The sequence below is a fragment of the Protopterus annectens genome, chromosome 3.part1, assembly GCF_019279795.1.
Source record: "Protopterus annectens isolate FY-2018-M chromosome 3.part1, PAN1.0, whole genome shotgun sequence".
NCBI lineage: Eukaryota > Metazoa > Chordata > Ceratodontiformes > Protopteridae > Protopterus > Protopterus annectens.
The window spans coordinates 582,914,419-582,933,865 of NC_056732.1; the positions used below are offsets into that span (position 1 = coordinate 582,914,419).

A 19,447-nucleotide genomic window follows, 5' to 3' on the forward strand; every position below is an offset into this window, starting at 1 on the left:
ACGAAGCAGAGTCCGGAGGCAACAGTCCCGCCAGGATCAGCTTTGACCTCCTGTCCCTATTGGCCCTGGGGTTGAATGCTGCACAAATAGAGCAGCTCGAAGTGAGATGTTCAACCCCAAGCCAAATAACGCACAGAGTATGACCATCCACTGGGGACAGCTTATGGCCACACTCGGTACATTTGGAAAAGAAAGATTTGGGCGCCTCAGACATTTTCTTAACCCACGCGTTAGGCCCCTAAACACGGACACATCTTAACACACACACGGGGAGGGAATACACTAACTGTGACTAACAAAAACAGTTGTAAGCTAACTATGTAGACACACTCGCACAACAATATTTTTAACAAAATATGAAGAAAAAGAAAGATTTTCCTCACAAAACTCCTACGCTATGCCTGGAAAGTACAGTTTTGTACCTACCATAAATGTAGATGTCCGAACAGGATAGCATCTGCAGTCCTAACAAATGGGTTGTCCTGTCGTCAGGCAGCCCTTCGGTCGGCCGGATTCCAAAGTCTGGGTCTGGCCTCGGCTGGTGTCGCACTTCACCCGACGTCATCTCTGCTGGTCTTCGGGTATAAAGGCACCAGCCGACGCCATTTTCCTCAGTGTTTCTTGCCCCAGATGCCAGTTGCCCTCTTGGAAAACTAAATTTTGGGTAAATGCCAATGTTTCCAAAAAAAGGTAGGCAAACACAAAAATAAGCATGTATGTACATATATACAAACAAATACACCATAAGAGATCCCCCCCCAGCTAGCTATTAGGAGGGTAAATACCCTAGGAATACCACAGAGGGAAGGAGGGTGGGTAATCCTGACTGCAGATGCTATCCTGTTCGGACATCTACATTTATGGTAGGTACAAAACTGTACTATGTCCTTCAAGGATGCATCTGCAGTCCTAACAAATGGGTAGAATACCATAGCCAAACTAGGGAGGAGGAAGAAGAATTATGGTGTAGTTAGGATCCCTTGCAATACAGCAGTGGCAAACCCTGCTCGGGATCTAGAGTATAGAGGTAAGTTATAATGCTTGGCAAATGTATGCACGGAGGTCCAAGTAGCCGCCTCAATAATGTCCTTGGTAGCCACTCCTCGTAAGAAAGCTGTGGTAGTGGCTGTAGCCCTTGTAGAGTGAGGTCTTATGTTCTGTGGAATTGGCTTTCCATGGTAGGAGTAACAGAATCTTATGCAATTTCCTATCCACTTGGAGATTGTCTGTTTGGAAATTGCTTTTCCTTCCCTTCCTGTTGCATAGGCTACTAGAAGCTGGTCAGTTTTTCTATTGCCCTTGGTTCTGTCCAGGTAGTAGCTAACTGTCTATGTACATCCAAGGTATGCAGCAGTCTTTCCCCCCTGTTCTGTGGATTGGGAAAGAAGGTAGGTAGGTGGATTGCCTGGTTTAGAGACACTCTGGATACCACCTTAGGCATAAATGTAGGATTAGTTCTCATAGATACTCTATCTTTATGGAAGATTAGGAAGGGTTGTACTGCCATTAAGGCCTGTAGTTCCGAAACCCTTCTTGCTGAAGTAATTGCCAGTAGGAAAGCAGTTTTCCAGGATAGGTGTTGAAGATCTGCTGTTGGCTGCTGGTTCGAATGGAGGGAGTGTCAATTTTTCTAGCACAAAGTTCAAGTCCCATGCTGGTAATGGTGGTTTCCTAGGAGGTTTTACATTCTTGATTCCTCTGAGGAACTGCCTGAGTAGAGGATGTGAGAAGACAGGGGATCAAGCTGTATTCTGCAGAAATAGCTGATGCATGTATCTTGATGGAGGAATAGGACAGGCCTGTATGGAGAAGCTCTGCCAAATACTCCAGGATGTTGGCAATATCTATCTTTGACACATCTTTTCCTCTTTCAGTGCTCCAAATGACAAACCTTTTCCATTTCCCTGCATAGTTCCTTCTTGTAGAAGGTCTGGGCCTCCAGGATAATGTCTTTAACCCTTTGGGATAAATCTGGGTTAGTTGCTGTTATGTAATGTTCCAGGCAGTTAGTTGCAGAGTTTTTAGATTTGGATGCATGATGTTGTAGTCGTTCTGAGTTAACATCAAAGGCATCAGGGTAGTGTCCACGTTCTCCCCGAGACATGCTCCTCAGCAATGGATACCAGTGTTGTCTTGGCCAATTTGGAGCTATCAGAATTATCCTTGACGCTCCTCTTTGATTTTCAGTAGTACCTTGTGCATCAAAGGAAGAGGTGGAAATGCATATGCTGTCAGGCCTTTCCAACTGAAGGATAGAGAGTCCACCTTCCATGCAAGTGGGTGGTATGTCCTTGTGCAGAATTTCTTGAGCTGGTGATTGAGTGGGGATGTGAATAGGTCTATTTGTGGCATTCCCCATTTCTGTGTGATGGCCTTGAAGATGTCCGGGTGTAGCATCCATTCGTGAGCATCCGAGGTAGTTCTGCTTAACATGTCTGCTAGGATGTTTTCTTTTCCCGGTACAAATATTGCCTGTAACTGAATGTTGTAGTTCAGAGCCATATTCCATAGGTCCAGAGTCATTCGGCATAGGGGGTATGAATGAGTGCCTCCCTGTTTGTTGATGTACCACATGACTGTGGTGTTGTCTGTCCTTATCATCAAATGGCCTTCTTTGAGGAATGGTCTGAAATTCTGGATTGCTAGTTTTACTGCCAGCATTTCTTTTTGATTTATGTGCAGGTGCAGTTGATCTGGGGTCCATAATCCTTGTATGCCTTTGTCTAGCATGTGGGCCCCCCAACCTAGGTCTGAGGCGTCCGTTGTGATGGTTGGGCTTGCTTGAAAGTTGTGGAAGGGCAAGCCTGGGTTTGACTGGCATGCTTGATCCCACCATAGGAACTTTTGTTTCAGGCATGGGATTAGTGGTATTTCGGTTTCTAAGCTGTGCCTGTGTTGAGACCATAAATTCTTTAGGTACCACTGTAGTTTTCTCATATGCAGTCTGGCATGGGGGACCAGGATTATGCATGATGCCATGAAGCCCAAGGCCTGCAGTACTTTCCTTGCTGTTAGTTTGTTCTGCTTTGTTAATGCCAACAAGTAAAGAGGGAGTTGTTCTTGTTTTTCTGCAGTTAGGAATGCCATCTGTTTTACTGTGTCCAATTCTGCACCCAAGAATGTTCTTGTTTGGGATGGTATTAGTCTTGACTTTTTAAATTGACTGTGTATCCCAGGGCTTGTAGTAAGCAAATGACTCTTTGTAAGTCTTTTGTCAGCTTGCTTTTGTTGTCCGCTTGTATCAGGCAGTCGTCCAGGTATGGATAAATTTGGATTCCTGTAGCCTGCAATGAGTGATTACTGATGCCAGGCATTTTGTGAATACTCTGGGCGCAGTAGATAAGCCAAAGGGCAATGCTGAGAATTGATAATGCTCTGATCCTGCAAGAAATCTGAGGTATCTTCTGCAATTTGGTCGTATGGGGACGTGCAGGTATGCCTCCTTGAGATCTAGAGTTACCAGCCAACACTCCTTGCCCAGCATGGGAAGAAGTTGCTGTAGGGTCAGCATTTTGAATTTTGGAACAATGATGAATGTGTTTAAGGCGGACAGGTCGAGAATAGGTCTCCAACTTTTCTCTTTTCTTGGTACTAGGAAGAGTCTGGAGTAGAATCCTTTGCCCTGTTCTGTTGGTGGTACTCTTTCCACAGCTCTCATCTTTGTTAATTGAGCTATCTGTTTTAGAGCTTCTGTTTTCTGATTTGGAGGTATTTTTGGCATTCCTCTTTTTACTGGTAAGGTGTGGAAATGAAACCTGTAGCCTTGGTCTATAGTCTGCAAAATCCACTTGTCTTTTGTGATATAGTGCCAATTTTTTGAAAATAAGGCTAACTTTCCGCCTAAGGGTGCTGCTATTTGTTCCCTGGTAGGCGGTGTCAGAGCCAAGTCACTGTGACTGTCCTGTTGCAGTGGCAGTGGTTGTGTCTGTGCCTCGCTGGTTATTGCCTTGCCACTGGCGTCCTCTGTAGGCACCTCCTCTGGATTGATTTCTGCCTCTGGAACGTCTATTCCTGCCTCTCTGAGATTTAGAGGAGTCTGGAAAGGACCAATTTTTGGAAGGCCAGTTCCTGCTAAACCTTGGGGGCTGAACCTGTAAGAAATCTAACTGTTTGTACAGATTTTGCCTTCTCTTCCATTTTCTTCATTACTTGCTGGGCAGGAGAACCAAATAGACTGGCCTTATCCATAGGAGCATCTAACAGCTTTGCTTTAACATGATCCGGCAAGACCTGTTCTTTCAACCATGCATGCCTTCTTATAACTGTGCCAGTCATGGCTGATCTAAATGAAGCCTCCAGTGCATCATAGCCACATTTTAAAGAATGGTTACTAACCTGCTGAATGTTATTCACCATTTCTAAAACATATTTCTTATCTAAGGAATCATCAGAGGACAGTTTCTTTAAGTTAACTGATCAAGCATAAACTCTTGGTATTGGATCATATGAAACTGACAGTTCAAAGCTCTAGCTGAGAGAGTAGCAGAGGTGTAAACTTTTACCCCATCTCTAAGGACCTGGATTCCCTTTCAGAAGGGAGAGGGTTTTGCTGAGGTCGGCTACTGCCTTAGGCCCCTGGGAGATAGTCTCAGGATCTGCAAGGGGAGCCTTGTATAGGTGGTGATGAGTGTCCGGTACCCTGTAAAACCTATCGGGCTTGGCAGGGGCTGGAGGTAAAGTATCAGGAGCAGTGCAAACATCATTAAATGCATCATCCACAACAGGAAGAACTGGAGGTATAGCTAAGGGCCTATGTTGCGGTAAATGTAGAAAGGTCCTAAGCCTTTTTCTTGAATCTGAGAAATCTTGTCCCTGCCATTGGAATTGCTCTCTCATGGCATGTAAGGTTTCCCCAAAGGAAAATTCCTCTGGTGGAGAGGCAGATGGAATAGATTCTTCAGCATCGGAATCTTCATAAGTAGAAAAAGGAGCCTGTGGATAGTCTGTAATGTCTGAATCATCAGAAGAATCATCTGAGGACACTGGCTCTGGGGGCTCTGCTCTAGTCTCTTTTCTGGAGGCTGAGGCGCCCTGTCTGGGTGAGATTGGGATCCCCTTATTAAAGAGATGAGATCCTCTGCCAGAGTAAGCATTTGAGAACTGGAACTGGGCCTGTGTGAGGGGGGCTTAACAGGCACTGATTTAGCAGTTTTGGCTGCTTTAGCCCTGGCAAAGGCCTTAATAGACATGGCTGCAGGAGGCCTAGCAGCACCACGTGCTGGGGTAGAGACATCCAAAGGGATGGTGTCCGATAATTCTAGAGGGACCACATTAGTAGGCAAAACTTCAGAGGCCGATTCAACTAGGGTAGCAGGAGCCTCGGTAGTAGTCATGGATTCGGCTGAAGATTGACTCGTTTGCTCAGTTTCGGCCGAAACAGAGACACTCGCGGTTTGCTTAACCGCGGTTTCGGCCGAAACCGCGGACCGCGAGTGTCGGTCTTTTTCTTTGCGTTTCTTAACAATTTGGGAAGTCGGAGGATCCGACGGCATAATGTACGCAAAATCTGAGCCGAAAAACTGTTCAGCAAACTCCGACCGACGCCTAAGCGTTCGTCGGTTGAAAGAAGCACAGGCTAAACAGGCTGCTACGTCGTGGTCTGGGTCTAAACAAGGTAAGCAGTAAGAGTGGAAATCTTTATGAGGTATTTGTTTCCCACAAGTTAAACAGTTATTCACTTTTTCTGACATCGGCTGAGGCAAGAAAGAGTCCCCAACGGGGTACTTAGCTTTTTAGAAGTCTTCGAAGTAGTATTCGGTAGTAGTAATCTCTGGATCTGACCGACCGGCACTTGCGAACAGCTTCTGCTTCGGGCGCCACGCGGCAAGAAAGACTGAGGAAAATGGCGTTGGCTGATGCCTTTATACCCAAAGACCAGCAGAGATGACGTCGGGTGAAGTGCGACACCAGCCGAGGCCAGACCCAGACTTTGGAATCCGGCCGACCGAAGGGCTGCCTGACGACAGGACAACCTATTTGTTAGGGCTGCAGATGCATCCTTGAAGGACATCTACTCAGATGGAACGTTATGACATAACTTCTTTATCTGAAGTAGTTTACTTCATTTGGTCTTCAACCTGTGGGACACAGTCCCCAGCTACTCAACTCCTGGGAGGCCGTCATGGTAGGATATTCCGGCACACCGCGGATCCAAAGGATGCTCTCCTCCTGGAAGTCAAATCCAATTTGTAATGAGAAATAAATGTATGAGATGAGGACAAAGTAACTGCAGAGCAAATATTATCCAAAGACACTCTAGACCAGAAAGCTGCAGACGTAGCCATGGACCTAGTGGAATGAGCTTTTACCTGACTTGGAGGAGGCGTGTCTCTCTGTCCTTATAGACCTGCAAGATGCATGAAGAAATCCATCTAGCTATAGTGATCTTAGAAATAAGTTTCCCCAAAAAGGGTCTATAGAAGGAAACAAAATTGATCAGATTTACGAAAATTGTTTGTCCTGTGTAAATAGAATCAACTGTCTATGAACATCCAATGTGTAGCTTGTATTCCATCTTGTACGTAAAACTGGGAAAGAACACAGGCAAATTTATAGTCGGATATTGACTGGTGATGCCACCTTAGTAATAAAGGGTGGATTGGTTCGAAGGGAAACTGTCTTTATGAAAAATCATGTACAGAAGTTTAATGGACAAGGCCTGTAATTCTGAAACCCTTATAGCAGAGGTAATAGCTACCAGAAAACCCATTTTCCATGATAGAAATTTTAGATCTGCAGTTGCAGCAGGCTCGAAAGGCGGTGCGACCAGAGCTTGGAGAACCATAGTAAGGGTCCCACAGAGGGAACAGGATCTTTGACCGAGTGGCGTAGCAAAAAGATGCCTTTGATAAAAGCTTTACACAGTCTGGAAGATGCTAAGGATGCAGAATTCTCACCCACATGAAAATGGGAAATGGCAGCCATCTGAACTTTGAGAGAAGAACTAGCTCCGTGCTGGAAAATATCAGTTAGAAAATCAAGAATAGCAGAAATAGGAGCCATGAAAGGGTCTAAACTCCTCTGAGAGGCCCAGAAAGAAAAAGGCTTCCACTTGCTGCAATAAACCTTTCTGGTTGAAGACTTATGAGCAGCTACCAAAATAGATCTGAGGAGGCTAGTCCAGGAATCCTACCATTTACAGGAACTGGAGCAGCCAAGCCGTGAGCTTCAGGCTGCCCAGACTCGGATGAGGCACCCCCGAAGGGTGTGAAATCAAACCCTGAATGGGATCTATGATCCAAAGTGGAGTCAGAAGGTGAGACCAAAGGAAGGAAAACCATACCTGGCAAGGCCGTGATGGGGCAATGAAGATCACCTTGTTCCCCAGTTGACAAACTTTCTGCAGAAACCTCAGAATAAGAGGTACTGGTGGGTACGCATACAGAAGACCGGGAAGCCAATCATGAACTAATGCGTCTCTGGGGGCTCGACTGGCAGAGGGTTCACAGCAAAAAACTTGTTGGACTTCACGCTGGAAGGAGATGCAAAGAGATTACAGCAAAGTTAACCACACTCTCTGAAGAGCTGTACCGCTACTGACAGATTCAGAAACCACTTGTAAGGCATCAGAATGGTCTGACATAGCTTGTCTACCAAGATGTTGGACCGTCCCAGAATATGCGTTGCGATGAGAAAGCAACAGGTGGAGATCACCCATTCCCACACTCTCATGGCCTCGTGACAAAGGGGGTATGATCTGGTCTCTCCCTGTTTGTTGATATACCAGACTACTGAAATGTCTGAGTGAATGGCAATCGTCCCCAGAAGAAGAAAGGCCTACAACGCTTGAAGGACCGCCCTCATCGCTAGGACACTGATACGCAGGCTGGTCTCTATGGGGGAACACAGGCCTTGGACTTCCCTACCTGAACAATGCCCCCCCCCCCCACCAGAGTTGGGAGGCATCCGTGGTCACTGTGGTTTGGGCCAGAGCTGGAAACAAAGGGTCATCCCTCCAAAATGTCTGGAGAGCTCATCCATCATATGAGGGACGACTGACACTCAACTTAGGTGGATAGAATAAGTTAATGGCAGTTCCAACAGGGACCACTGAAGAATCCGCATGTGTAGCAGACCACATGGAAGAGTTATGGTCGTCGCCATCAAGCCTAGGGCCCTCAACACTGATTCCGCCGCAGGGAGGTGAGAACGGTAAATCAGGGAGACATGCATCCTGAGGTTTAGAACTCTCTCCGAAGTCAGGAATACTTTGCACTGAAGTGTATCTATCCTGGCATCAATGTAGTCCATCACCTGTACAGGAACTAGAAGAGATTTGGAGGTGTTGAGTGTAATACCCAAACTCAGGCCAAGTGTCAGAAAGTAATCCTTGGTTTGGGAAAGTAGACACCTGGTGGGAACAGTGAGGGGCCAATTGCCCAGCTACGGAAAGACCTGAATCCCTGAAGCCTCAGTTGAGCCACAACCACCATTACTTTGGTAAACACCCTGGGGGCTGTGGTGAGACCAAAGGGTAAGGCTCAAAATTGATGATGGACTCCTAGCCGGAAGCGGAGGAACCTCCTGGAGCTTCTGTGCATTTTTATGTTATAGTACGCATCCTGGAGGTCTAACTAGCACATCCAGTCGCTCTCTTGCAGGTACAGCATGATGGACTGTAGTGTGACCATCCGGGTCTTCTCTTTGGCAACAGACAGGTTCAGGGTAGAGAAGTCCAGAATGGGCCTTAAGTCGACAGTTTTCTTTGGCACCAAAAGAACCTGGAATAGAAGCCCGATCCGGACTGATCTGGGGGGACAGTTTTGATAGCTCGTTTTACAAGCAGCTTGTAAATTTCCTGTGCTGCTGCCTCCCCTTTGCGAGGGTGGAACGTCTGGGAGGTGTCGGGGAGATATGGGGTAACCCACGAAGGGGATAGAATATCCTCTGGATATGATTTAAAGCACCCAGCGGTCCATTTTTATGGACTCCCATGCCATTGGGTGCAAGGACAACAATCCCCAGACTGCCTCCAGAGTAGAGCAGTCTGGCAACCCCCTCAGGGTTGTTGCCCAGGTCTGTCTGAAAATGGTTCTCAAGACCCAAAAGTTCTGCGGACCCCCTCTGCGCTGGCATCCATTCTGTCCCCCTCTGCCTCTAGGGGAAGAAGAGCCCAGTGTGTCCCGGGAATACTGAGACTTACTTCTAGAACCACATCTTCTTTTGCCCTCTGGTTCCGAGAAAAAGACCTTTGAGGGTTAGACAAGCGGATTACGATGGCAGACACTGTCTTCCCGTCCTTCTCACTCTGGACTAGTGTCTCCTTGATGGTCGTACCAAAGAGCGTAAAACCATCATAAGGGGCATCAGCAAAAGACGCCTTAAAGGGTTTGGAAAATTGACACAATCTGAGCCTGGCTTTGCGCCTCATGGACACCCCAGACCCAGCCGCCCTAGCTGCTCCTTCCATATCATGGGAAAAGAGTCGCATAGACATATTTGAAACCGCTTTGAGAGTGGCCATTCTCGCGGAGAATGAAGCCTTGTCCTCCTGCGACATGGACTTGGGGGGGGGGGTGAAGACACCTCCAGCTCCTTTAGTAGGTCGCGTTGGAGTCTACTAACCTGGGCCAAGTATTTCAGCGGCCAGATTGAAAAGGTAGCTGAAGCATACCCCTGCTTCCCTAGGCCATCCATCATCAGTGACTCCCTGTCAGGAGGGTGGACCAAGGAACTCTCCTGAGCAAGTTCCTTCTTAGTGGCTGCTGCTAGCACCATGGCATCCACAGGGGAGCCCTTACTTCAGGATGGCCTGTCAATGGGGGGGGCTTAGAATTTTATCGGGTTGATTGGGGACAGGCTCCATGGTGTCCAGTTCCTTCCAAGCCCGCTAGGTGACTAAATCCAATAAAGGAGGACACCCAGGAAGCAGACTGGCTCATGCCAAAAGCCTCCAGGAACTCAGACTCATCAGAAGAGGGCTTGGGGGCAGACCAACCTCCCCGCTGGTGCAGGATCTCCATCGGGAAGTGATCTTGGGGAACCCTCTCCATCATCTAAATCTGTCTCCTCAGTGAGGGACTCGGGGGAGTCCAAGTGCCTCCTCTTGCATGTAGGCTTGCAAGGCACATCTCCGGAGGGTGTTCGCAAGCCATCTGTTCCTCAGGGGGAACAGTCTGGGCTCTTCGAGCACGGGATGTCCCTCTGGCAAGACAATGGGGATTGTAGACAGAGCAGAGGGGGTCTGGGAGGAGTCGAAGGGGGCAGTCTGGGGGTCTCGATCCAACAGAAAGGACAGTACCACATCAAATGCCAAAGGAGAGCAGAACTCCAGGGTAGCTAATACGGAGGTCAGTCTCCCCGGGTCCGACAAGAGAATAGGAGCCGGGCCCATGGTGAACGGAGCTCCGAGGGAGGGGACCTGGCCCCACAAAGTCGGAGCCGATGGAAAAGGTTCCACTCCCTCAGATCAGACACCTAAGCTCCGGCTCCGAGAGCAGCTCAGATCCAAACCAGTCGAATCCAAAAAGCTCCAGGCAGCTGTCAGCATCGCGGAAACAAGTACAGTCCACGCCAACCCCCTGACCAAGGCCAACCTCAGATCATAGTACTCCAAACCCAAAGGTCAGATCGGAGAAGGAGAAATGGGTTGAAAGAAAGGAAGCGAGCTCCCCCCTCCAAAGGGGGGGGGGAGCCTGGCAAGACCCCCATCTGGATCGGTGTACGGATAAGGCGCATCATCTTATCGAGATCCATATCTGATGAGCAGGTTGACCGTAACGAGGCCACAGACTCCGACCTGGCAGGTCAGGGAACTGAGGCACGAGAGACTGGACGTGCCTCCTCCGGCTCCGGGGAGAACCTCTGTGATTGGAGCCAAAGTGAGTCACGGATCCGTGCTGACTTGCGTGGAGATGCGAGGTGTGGGGACTTCTTCCTCTTTTCCTTCTTCTTCGACTCTTTCTCCCTTTCTCTACCTCTCTTCTGCTCCACTACCCACAGGCTTAGATGTAGGAATTAGAGTCCTAGCCTGGGAGGGAGGAGAGACCAGAGGAAGAGACGAGAGATGGGCAGTCACAGCGAAGCCGAAAACAAGGAGAGTCTTGGCAAGAGGAAGAAGACCTTTAAGGGCCAACTTGGCCTTTCTATCCTTTAAAGCTCAGGGGATGAACCCCGCACAAATGGAGCAATCCACACTAAGGTGGGCCAAACCTAAGCACAACACACACAAAGTGTGGCCATCTGCTGAGGAGAGCTTATGGCCACACTCTGTGCAGCGTTTAAACACAAGCTTTTCAGCCATCCTAAGTGAAGAAAGAAAGCCTTAGAAAAAGACAGGCAAATACTTTATTGAACTTAGACACACACACACACACACACACACACACACACACTAGTCTATAGACAGCACTAAAAAGGGGGGGGGGCACCACACAACAGACTACTCTATCTACCTAACCAGACTAACAATAGACGCCAAAGTGATGGGAGGGGAGAAGGGGTACCTAAACTAATCTAGACTGACAAAAAAAAGCAAAAGTTTTCTACTTACAGTAGTTAAATAACCCACTGCTAGCTGGAGCTCAGAAGGCACGATGTATAAGCAAATCACGGCAAATGAAATCTGGGAATGGAAGGCAGTGGAGGTGTATTATGGGTAAGGGGAAGAGACTGGAGCTCGGAGCTGATGCTAGTAATATTTGCCGGCTTGGATCCTATACAGATCCGTATTCCCACAGGTTGAAGACCAAATGAAGTAGACTACTTCAGATCGATACTTTTTCAATAATACCATTCACAACAGGCTTACATATGCATAAATAAGTTTTAGCATCACTCAATAGTATTTGTGTCATATACATTTCCCTATCTAACACCACTATGCCGTCGCTTTTATCGGCTGGCCTAATCTCTAAAGATTTCATAGGAATAGTATGCATCCTAGACACGTTTCCCAAAATGTAATTAAAGGACAGTTATATAGAGTTATGTGAATGCATAATGATGATAACTGGAATTAGCAATTGCATCACTGAAGAAAGAATTTTTAGATAGGGGCTACCGTGAAAGAGAGACAGACAACTGTATCGTTAATACATGGAAGGAAAGAGGAGGGAAAATGCAGACCTTATTATGCAGAGACAGTAGTTGAAGAAGAAAGCATGGCAGAGAAGATTGGAGGGACCCTTAGGTTCCCTCTAACATACTCCGGCGATGTTAATAGATTTTGTGATATTATCAAGAAGAATTGGAATATTTTGAATACCGTAGATGAACTGAAAAATGTTGTAGATACTATACCACATTTCTCTTTCAAAAATAATAAGATACTGAAAAGACATCTTTGCTATAACTCATCTAATTGTAATGAGAGTTTGATATCAGATAGGATGGGAACTTACAAATGCAAGAATTGTGCAACGTGCAGATACAGTCACACAGGAGCCAATTATATACATCCCTATATTAAATTTAAGATAAAAACAGATTTCTATGCAGACTGTAGGACTAGCAATGTTGTTTATTTTAGTTATTGCCTGAACTACCATGCCTTTTACATAGGTAAAGGTAATGCACAAATTAGAGAGAATTTTAGAGCATTAGAGAGACATTAGGAATGGCAATGACAACAATGCTGGAGCCCAACATGTGATGGAGCATGGTACAGAACATAATTAAGTTTCTGGTATTACAGGTAATACCCCAAGGTTTAAGAGGAGGAGACATTACAAATTTTACAGGAATAGCAGAGCAAAAGTGGATTCTCCTATTTAATGCAGACAGAGCCCCTGGTTTGAATGGGGTTCTTTCATTGAAACCTTTCCTTAAGGCAAGTGCCTTGAAACATTCATTCTAAACAGCTAACGTATAATACGAAGTTTATTAGTTTTTATACATAATTTTCATACATAATTGTTTATATACATTTGCATTTTTGTGATTGACCTGTACAGGCATACTGTATTTATGAAATTTGTTTAATAAGCAGAGTGAGCACAGTTCTAATTGGGAGTCTATTCGTTTTTAATTGATTGTATTTTTACTACTTAAGCAGAGCTTGCATTTTGTAGAGCGAATCTGATGGAGTCTGGATTACCGTGAAAACACTTAATTTTTTAGAATAAATTTCTTTTTGTCCAGCTGTGCTGGTCCGTTTTTTTTGTTTAACTGTATTTAAGTTTGTATTAGCACTGGTCCTTTACTGGAGTATAGTTTTATTGTCTGTTGATGTTGCTATAACTGCTGGGTTTGGGGGATGTCTTGGACAAAAATGATGACCCTGCTGAGCTGATAAAGTTAAAAAGTCAGTTTTTGTATTTGTAGGACTACTACAAATTTGTGTACATCAAATTGGAATGTTTCATGTCTGGTTTTAATAAAAATAACCACAAAAATGTGTACACAGTCAACAAAGTGGCCAAAACTGTTGAGTATGGATATTAATGGATTATAATGATAGCAGTTTGAGTGGCCTTTTATGGTTGAAATGTTCCGAAATGGGTACTTTTTTCATTAGTATGCCAGTGGCACAACAGGTAGCACACTCACTCTTGGTGCAGAAGGCTGCAGATTCTATTCCCACATCAGGTAGATGGACTGCTGATACTGCAGTACAAGATAACGTGGTGTTTCTTTCCTGACTGCATCATTCTTCAGATGAGATGTTAAAACAAACATCCCCACCTGCTTGAGATGGTGGTAGCTTAGTTGTAAAGATCCTGCTGCACCTATCAAAAAGAATAGGGGAAGTTCCCTAAACTCCTGATCAAATTTTCCCTAGTGTTATAAATACAAAAGAAGCTACTAGTCTAGTGGGGCTAACCTGGTCAACAAGGATTAAAAGCATGTATTGGTTTCATTTTTGTTTTACTGTTTACAGGAAAAACTGTTCAGGACTACAAAATAATCTTAACAAATGTTGCTGTTTTTAATAAGAAATATAATTTAAAACAAACACGAAGGTGAAGCAAAGAACAAATGCATTTATGCACAGTCCTAAAAATGTGTGCATGGAGCCCATTATATGAAAATAGCCCAAGGTACACAATGCACCACTGGCCAGATGCATTTTCAATGAATATGAATTTCAAGGGAATAAAAGTTGCGCATTCCAAGTCTGTTTTCAATGTGAGACTGTTTTGTTTAGCAAATGGCCAATAGTGTTTGTGTTATAAAATTTAAAATAAGTTTTAAATTAAATCCAAATCACTGTAAAGTAAAGAAGAAAACAGTATGCACATTGACAGGTTTGAACAGTGTTTATGGTAACTGGGGAGACAGCCAAGTTATCAAGCCCTGCTCCATTACTTTGCCTACGGCCCATTTGATAATGATCCAGCTCTAAGCAGAGGCACACTGAGTGGTGTATTTTCCCTAGTGGAGACCGAGAAAACAACCATTTGTGTTTCAAGGAGAGTGTTGGGAGCTTTCTGAGAAGAAACACCTCTTGGAGAAGTGACTGGATACCCTGTTATAGCCAATTGCACACCATCTGCTAGTTAGGAACTTAGCCTAATGCATGTGGGGTTTAGGCAGCATCAGATAATCTTCTAGAAACATCTCTGATGCCTCTCAGGATATTGACCCCCTCCTTGTCGGCCCTTGCCCCAGTGATAAAACAGGTGGGCCAAAAGAACAGGAGGGATTTGGTGATCAACTAACAGAGATAAAAAGAGGTGAAATAAGAAGAAATATAGCAAGAAAGCTAACTAGACCATTATCAAGCCAGATCAAGACATACTTTTTCACTGCAAGGAAGATGTTACCGCTTTTACAACTTTTGGCCAGGAGACAGAATATGTACACACACACAAATGTTACGATTTACTGGTACAGTGAAACTCCTCAAAAGTGATAAATCCATAGCTTGTACTTGGCCACTGTGTGGAAGCTAAACTAAAGGAATAAATCTCAAATATAAGAACTAAATAGGAGTCCTGAAGGACATTTTGACAGCTCAATGTTTTTGCTTAAAATTCTGACCAGCATCCTTTTAACATTGGTTCATAGGTTCATACTAGGCTATCTGCCCGAGGGCATTTACAAGCCTAGCCCATAGTTTTGTGGCTTACGCCACCCCTTTAGTATGGGGAACTATACCCATTATTTTGCTGTGCCTCTGTTGAGCAGTGACACTGAGGTAATCCCTGGGGTATATCTGCGATCTCCCATCCATTGGTCAAGATTTCTCTTGAACAAGGCCAGCGAGGTGCTCTGCCTCACATATACCGGGATTTTATTCCACAGCATAGGGAGTCTTTGGGTGATGAATCTATCCCTCCAGCACGCCCTATTAATAGCCGTGTCGAGGTTTAAGTCTCCGCCCTTGTGGTTCTGACGGATCTAGATTTTTGAGGTGAAGCATATTCATCAAATCTGGGTTTGACATGGCCTTGTATGTTAGGCAAAGGTCACCTCTGAGCAAGCGTGCGACTGAATAGAGCTGGAGTTCTTTCAGTCGGGCAGCATAGGACAGATGTTTGAGACCCTTTATCCTTTTGGTGAGGAACTTTTGTGGCCTCTCCAGCTGCTGCAAGTGTCGGGTCAGATACATTCCAAATGGGGCATTGTACTCAATCATTGGTCTGATGAGTGATGAGTATAGGGAGACTATGACCTCCCTTGATCTAGATGAGAATCCCTTCATGATAAGGTGGGCAATGTAGAAGGTCTTCCTAACTACTTTAGCTACATGGGTGTCGAATGACAGACTACTATCAACCTGGGTCCACAGGTCCCTGATAACTTCTTCTGTACTCAGTGGATTGCCACCTATTTGGTAGCTAGGGGTAACCTTGTTTTTCCCGAAGGGTATGACTATGCATTTTTGGCATTTAACTTTAGGCCATGGCTCTGGCACCAGTTATCCGTTTCTGTGAGACCCTTCTGAAGGATATCTGTGTCAGATGTGTTTTCTACTATGGCGCCCAGTTTGCAGTCATCTGCAAACTTTGTCAGCCATAACCCTCCTGTGTTTGCTTGTACTGGAAAAGTAGATGCCAAACAAGAGTGGGCCCAGGACTGAGCCCTGTGGTACACCACTTGTGACAGGCTTTGAGTCTGACATGGCGCCAGCAACTCTGACCCTGTGGGTTCTGTCACTCAGCCAGTTTGCAACCCATCTTGTGATGTATGGGTTAACATTTAAGCTGATGAGTTTTTCAATGATACCCGAGTGGGGTATTGTATCAAAGGCCTTCGCCAGATTGAGGTAGGCTGTATGGACTGCCTTTCCCTCATCAATGGCTTTGGTGACTGTTTCGAAAAAGTCAACCAAGTTTAGAAGGCATGATCTGCCTTTGACAAAGCCAAACTGGGATGGATCCAAAGTCTGCAAATTCCCTATGTCTTTATTTATGAGGTCCCTTATGATCCTCTCCATGGCTTTGCAGATAAGGCTTGTCAAGCTAATGGGCCGGTAATTTCCAGGGTCGGTGGAGGCACCGCCTTTGTGAAGTGGGACCACAGTTGCAGTGCGCCACTCCCTGGGTACGTATCCAGAGGTAAGACTATGATTAAACAGCTGTCCTAGCTGTGGGTTTAATTCCTCGTTGAGTTCGTGGAGCACACAGCCGGGGACACCATCAGGTCCCATGGATGCTGTGTTTTTTGCTTTGGAGAGAGCAGTTCTCACTTGGGCGTTGGAGATGTTTGGGGGGCTGCAATCGCTTGGTATAGATATCTCTCCTTTTGGGGGGGAGGGGGGGGTCACTAAGCAAAGTGAAGAATTCAGCTACTGCTTGAAAAATAACTACAAGGTGAAGAAATAAGAAAAGACAAAAGGAAAAAAAAAAAAAAAAACATCAAATGCACTTGTTTCTGGGCAGAAAAGAGAGTTCAGTGCATAAACCAAAGAAGATGAATTAAAAGGCAGAAAGAAAGTTTATACTATCACAGTCCTTTACATTGTTTCTGAACACACAATTGAGCAGGTACCGATAAAAAACATCTCAAAGTACATAGTTACGGAGCCTTGACTGCAATCCAGGTAAAAAGGAGGAGCCAGGCAGATAAGGAGAGGAGTGAAACGTGTGGCCTTCTCACCTCTTTGTGGGGAGCTGCAGATACTCGGGTAGCGCACTGGGAAATTGACTTCCTTGGTGGAGTCTGGGGAAAACCACTGTGCTTCAGGGCTGGGAGGAGACTGATTTGCTGACAACATTCCTTGCAGAAGTGAGGGACTAACAGTGCAGACGCCCCATTGGATGTCTCCCTAGCACTGCTTAGCTTAGCTTAGCACATGCACAGAAATAGGGCAACATACAGCAAACATCTTCAAACCTGATGACTGCCTGAATAATGGCTCCTCCTTCTGAACCCTCACACCAGTGATGGAAAATGAATGGGATTAACACCCAAGGCTGAAATGATGACTGACAGACAGCGGGGGGCAAAAAGTGAAAAATCAGGAGGCACTGTGACCTCACCTAGTGCCTACTGAGCTTTTTTGAATAAGTACAATTGCAAGTTGAACATCACCAACACAGAAATTTTGAAAATTTATCTGAAACAATGTAATCTATATAGTGACACTCTCCTACACGATCAGTGCTCAATTTCTTCTTATGTTTCACCTACAAAGAGGTTTCACAGCTACTGCCTCTAGACCAAAGAGCACAATCCTCTAAAATGCAAACTGACACAAGCTTGGAAACGGAGAGACTATTTTCACAGTGATATATATATACTGCAAAAGTGAATATTTTCTCTATAATATTACATATCAGATTACCTGTTCCCGCTTTAGTTTTTCCCGTTTACGAATAAGTTCAATTAACAATCGAGCACGCTCTAAGTCATGACGCAGTCTTTGCCAATACTTCAGCTGTTCTTTCAAAGCCTGGTTTTCTTCATCCTTCTCCTTCTCAGAAAAAAAAAGGATAGTGTTAACATGTACTACCATTTTCAGACATCACATCAACAATTTAGATTCTTTGAAATCCAAAGTGTATTGTTCATGTTTGCAACTTACCATACAAATCATAAAGTAGAGTTGTGTACACTTACCATAAATGTAGATGTTGAGTGTATTCACTGTTGCAGTCATTACATGTGGGTTCTCTATTTGCAGTAGCCCTCAGTCGGCCTGATTAACAAAGTCTTGCATCCTGAGTCGGTTGCTGTCCCTTCTTCCATGACGTCAGGTTGTCAGAGGTATAAAACATGCAGCCGATGCCATTACATCAGTTTTTCTTGCCCCAATTAACAGGTGCACCCCTAATGGGAAGCAATTAAATCTATAATACAAGGATATACCTCCAACAAAAAAGTAAATACACCAAAAAGCTTCTTGAGCATATTAAGTGAGAGTAGAGCTATAGCCAAAAGAAGAAAGGGGGCTGGAGGAAGGGTAACCAGGACTGCAACAGTGAATACACACTAACATCTACATTTATGTTAAGTGCACACAACTGTACTATGTTCTTCGTGTTTCACCATTGCAGTCATTACATTTGGGTAGATTCCCAAAGCTAAGGCTGAGAGGAGGAATTTAAATATAATTTGGGCCAGCTATAAGGCCCTGCAAGACTGCAATGGCAAAACCAGCTCTGGATTTAGAGAAAATTGGCAAATGATAAAGCTTGGTGAAAGTATGTACAGAACTCCAGCTAGCAGCTTCTAGGATGTCCCTTGCAAGGACACCCCTGAGAAATGCTGTAGAGGTAGATGCAGCCCTGGTTGAATGGGGTCTGATGCCCTGAGAGAGGTTTTCCATGATGCTTATAGCAGAAATGAATGCAGTGGCCTATCCATTTTGAAATGCTTTGCTTTGACATAGCTTTCCCCTCTGTCCCTGCAGCAAATGCCACTAGCAGTTCAGATTTCCTTTGAGGTTTAGTCCTGTCCAAGTAGAATCTAAGTTGTCTGTGCACATCTAAGGATTGCAGTATCTGTTCCCCTTTGTTTTGTGGATTAGGAAAGAAGGTAGACAAATGAATGGCCTGATTAAGAGCCACATTGGATACCACCTTGGGCATGAAGGAGGGATTGGTTCTGAGGGACACCCTGTCCGCATGAAAGATGACAAAAGGCTCCACTGACATAAGGGCCTGAAACTCAGATACCCTTCTTGCAGAAGTGATAGCTAAAAGGAAAGCTGTTTTTCAGGAAAGGAATTTTAAATCTGCAGTAGCAGCTGATTAGAAAGGAGGAAGAGTGAGTTTCGCCAAGACAAAGTTAAGGTCCCAGGCTGGAGTTGGAGTTCTCCTCAGTGGCCAAAAATTTTTGGCCCCTCTGAGAACTGCTTGAGCAGTGGATGAGAGAAGAGGGAAGGCTCTGTGCTACAATGAGCTGAAATGGCTGAGGCATGAATTTTGATGGAGGAAAAGGACAAGCCTTTATGAAGCATCTCAGTCAAATATTGTAGAACCTGAGGTAAATTGGGCACTGCTGCGCTCATCCCTTGAGATTGGTTCCAGGTACAAAATCTTTTCCATTTTGCAGCATAAGATTTTACTAGGCGTCCTAGCCTCTAAAATGATACCCATCACTGATTTACTGAGGAGTG

General features: G+C 45.2%; 1 protein-coding gene across 4 annotated transcripts in view; it reads right to left on the bottom strand.

Moving 5' to 3' along the window:
* Positions 1-19,447, bottom strand: part of BRD1 (bromodomain containing 1) — a 2,713,326-nt gene that overhangs the window by 1,420,735 nt on the left and 1,273,144 nt on the right. For all 4 annotated transcript variants that reach the window (XM_044066979.1, XM_044066978.1, XM_044066977.1 and 1 more), the window contains exon 3: positions 17,672-17,800. In XM_044066979.1, the coding sequence (XP_043922914.1) occupies positions 17,672-17,800 (129 nt within the window). The remainder of the gene's footprint in view (positions 1-17,671; positions 17,801-19,447) is intronic.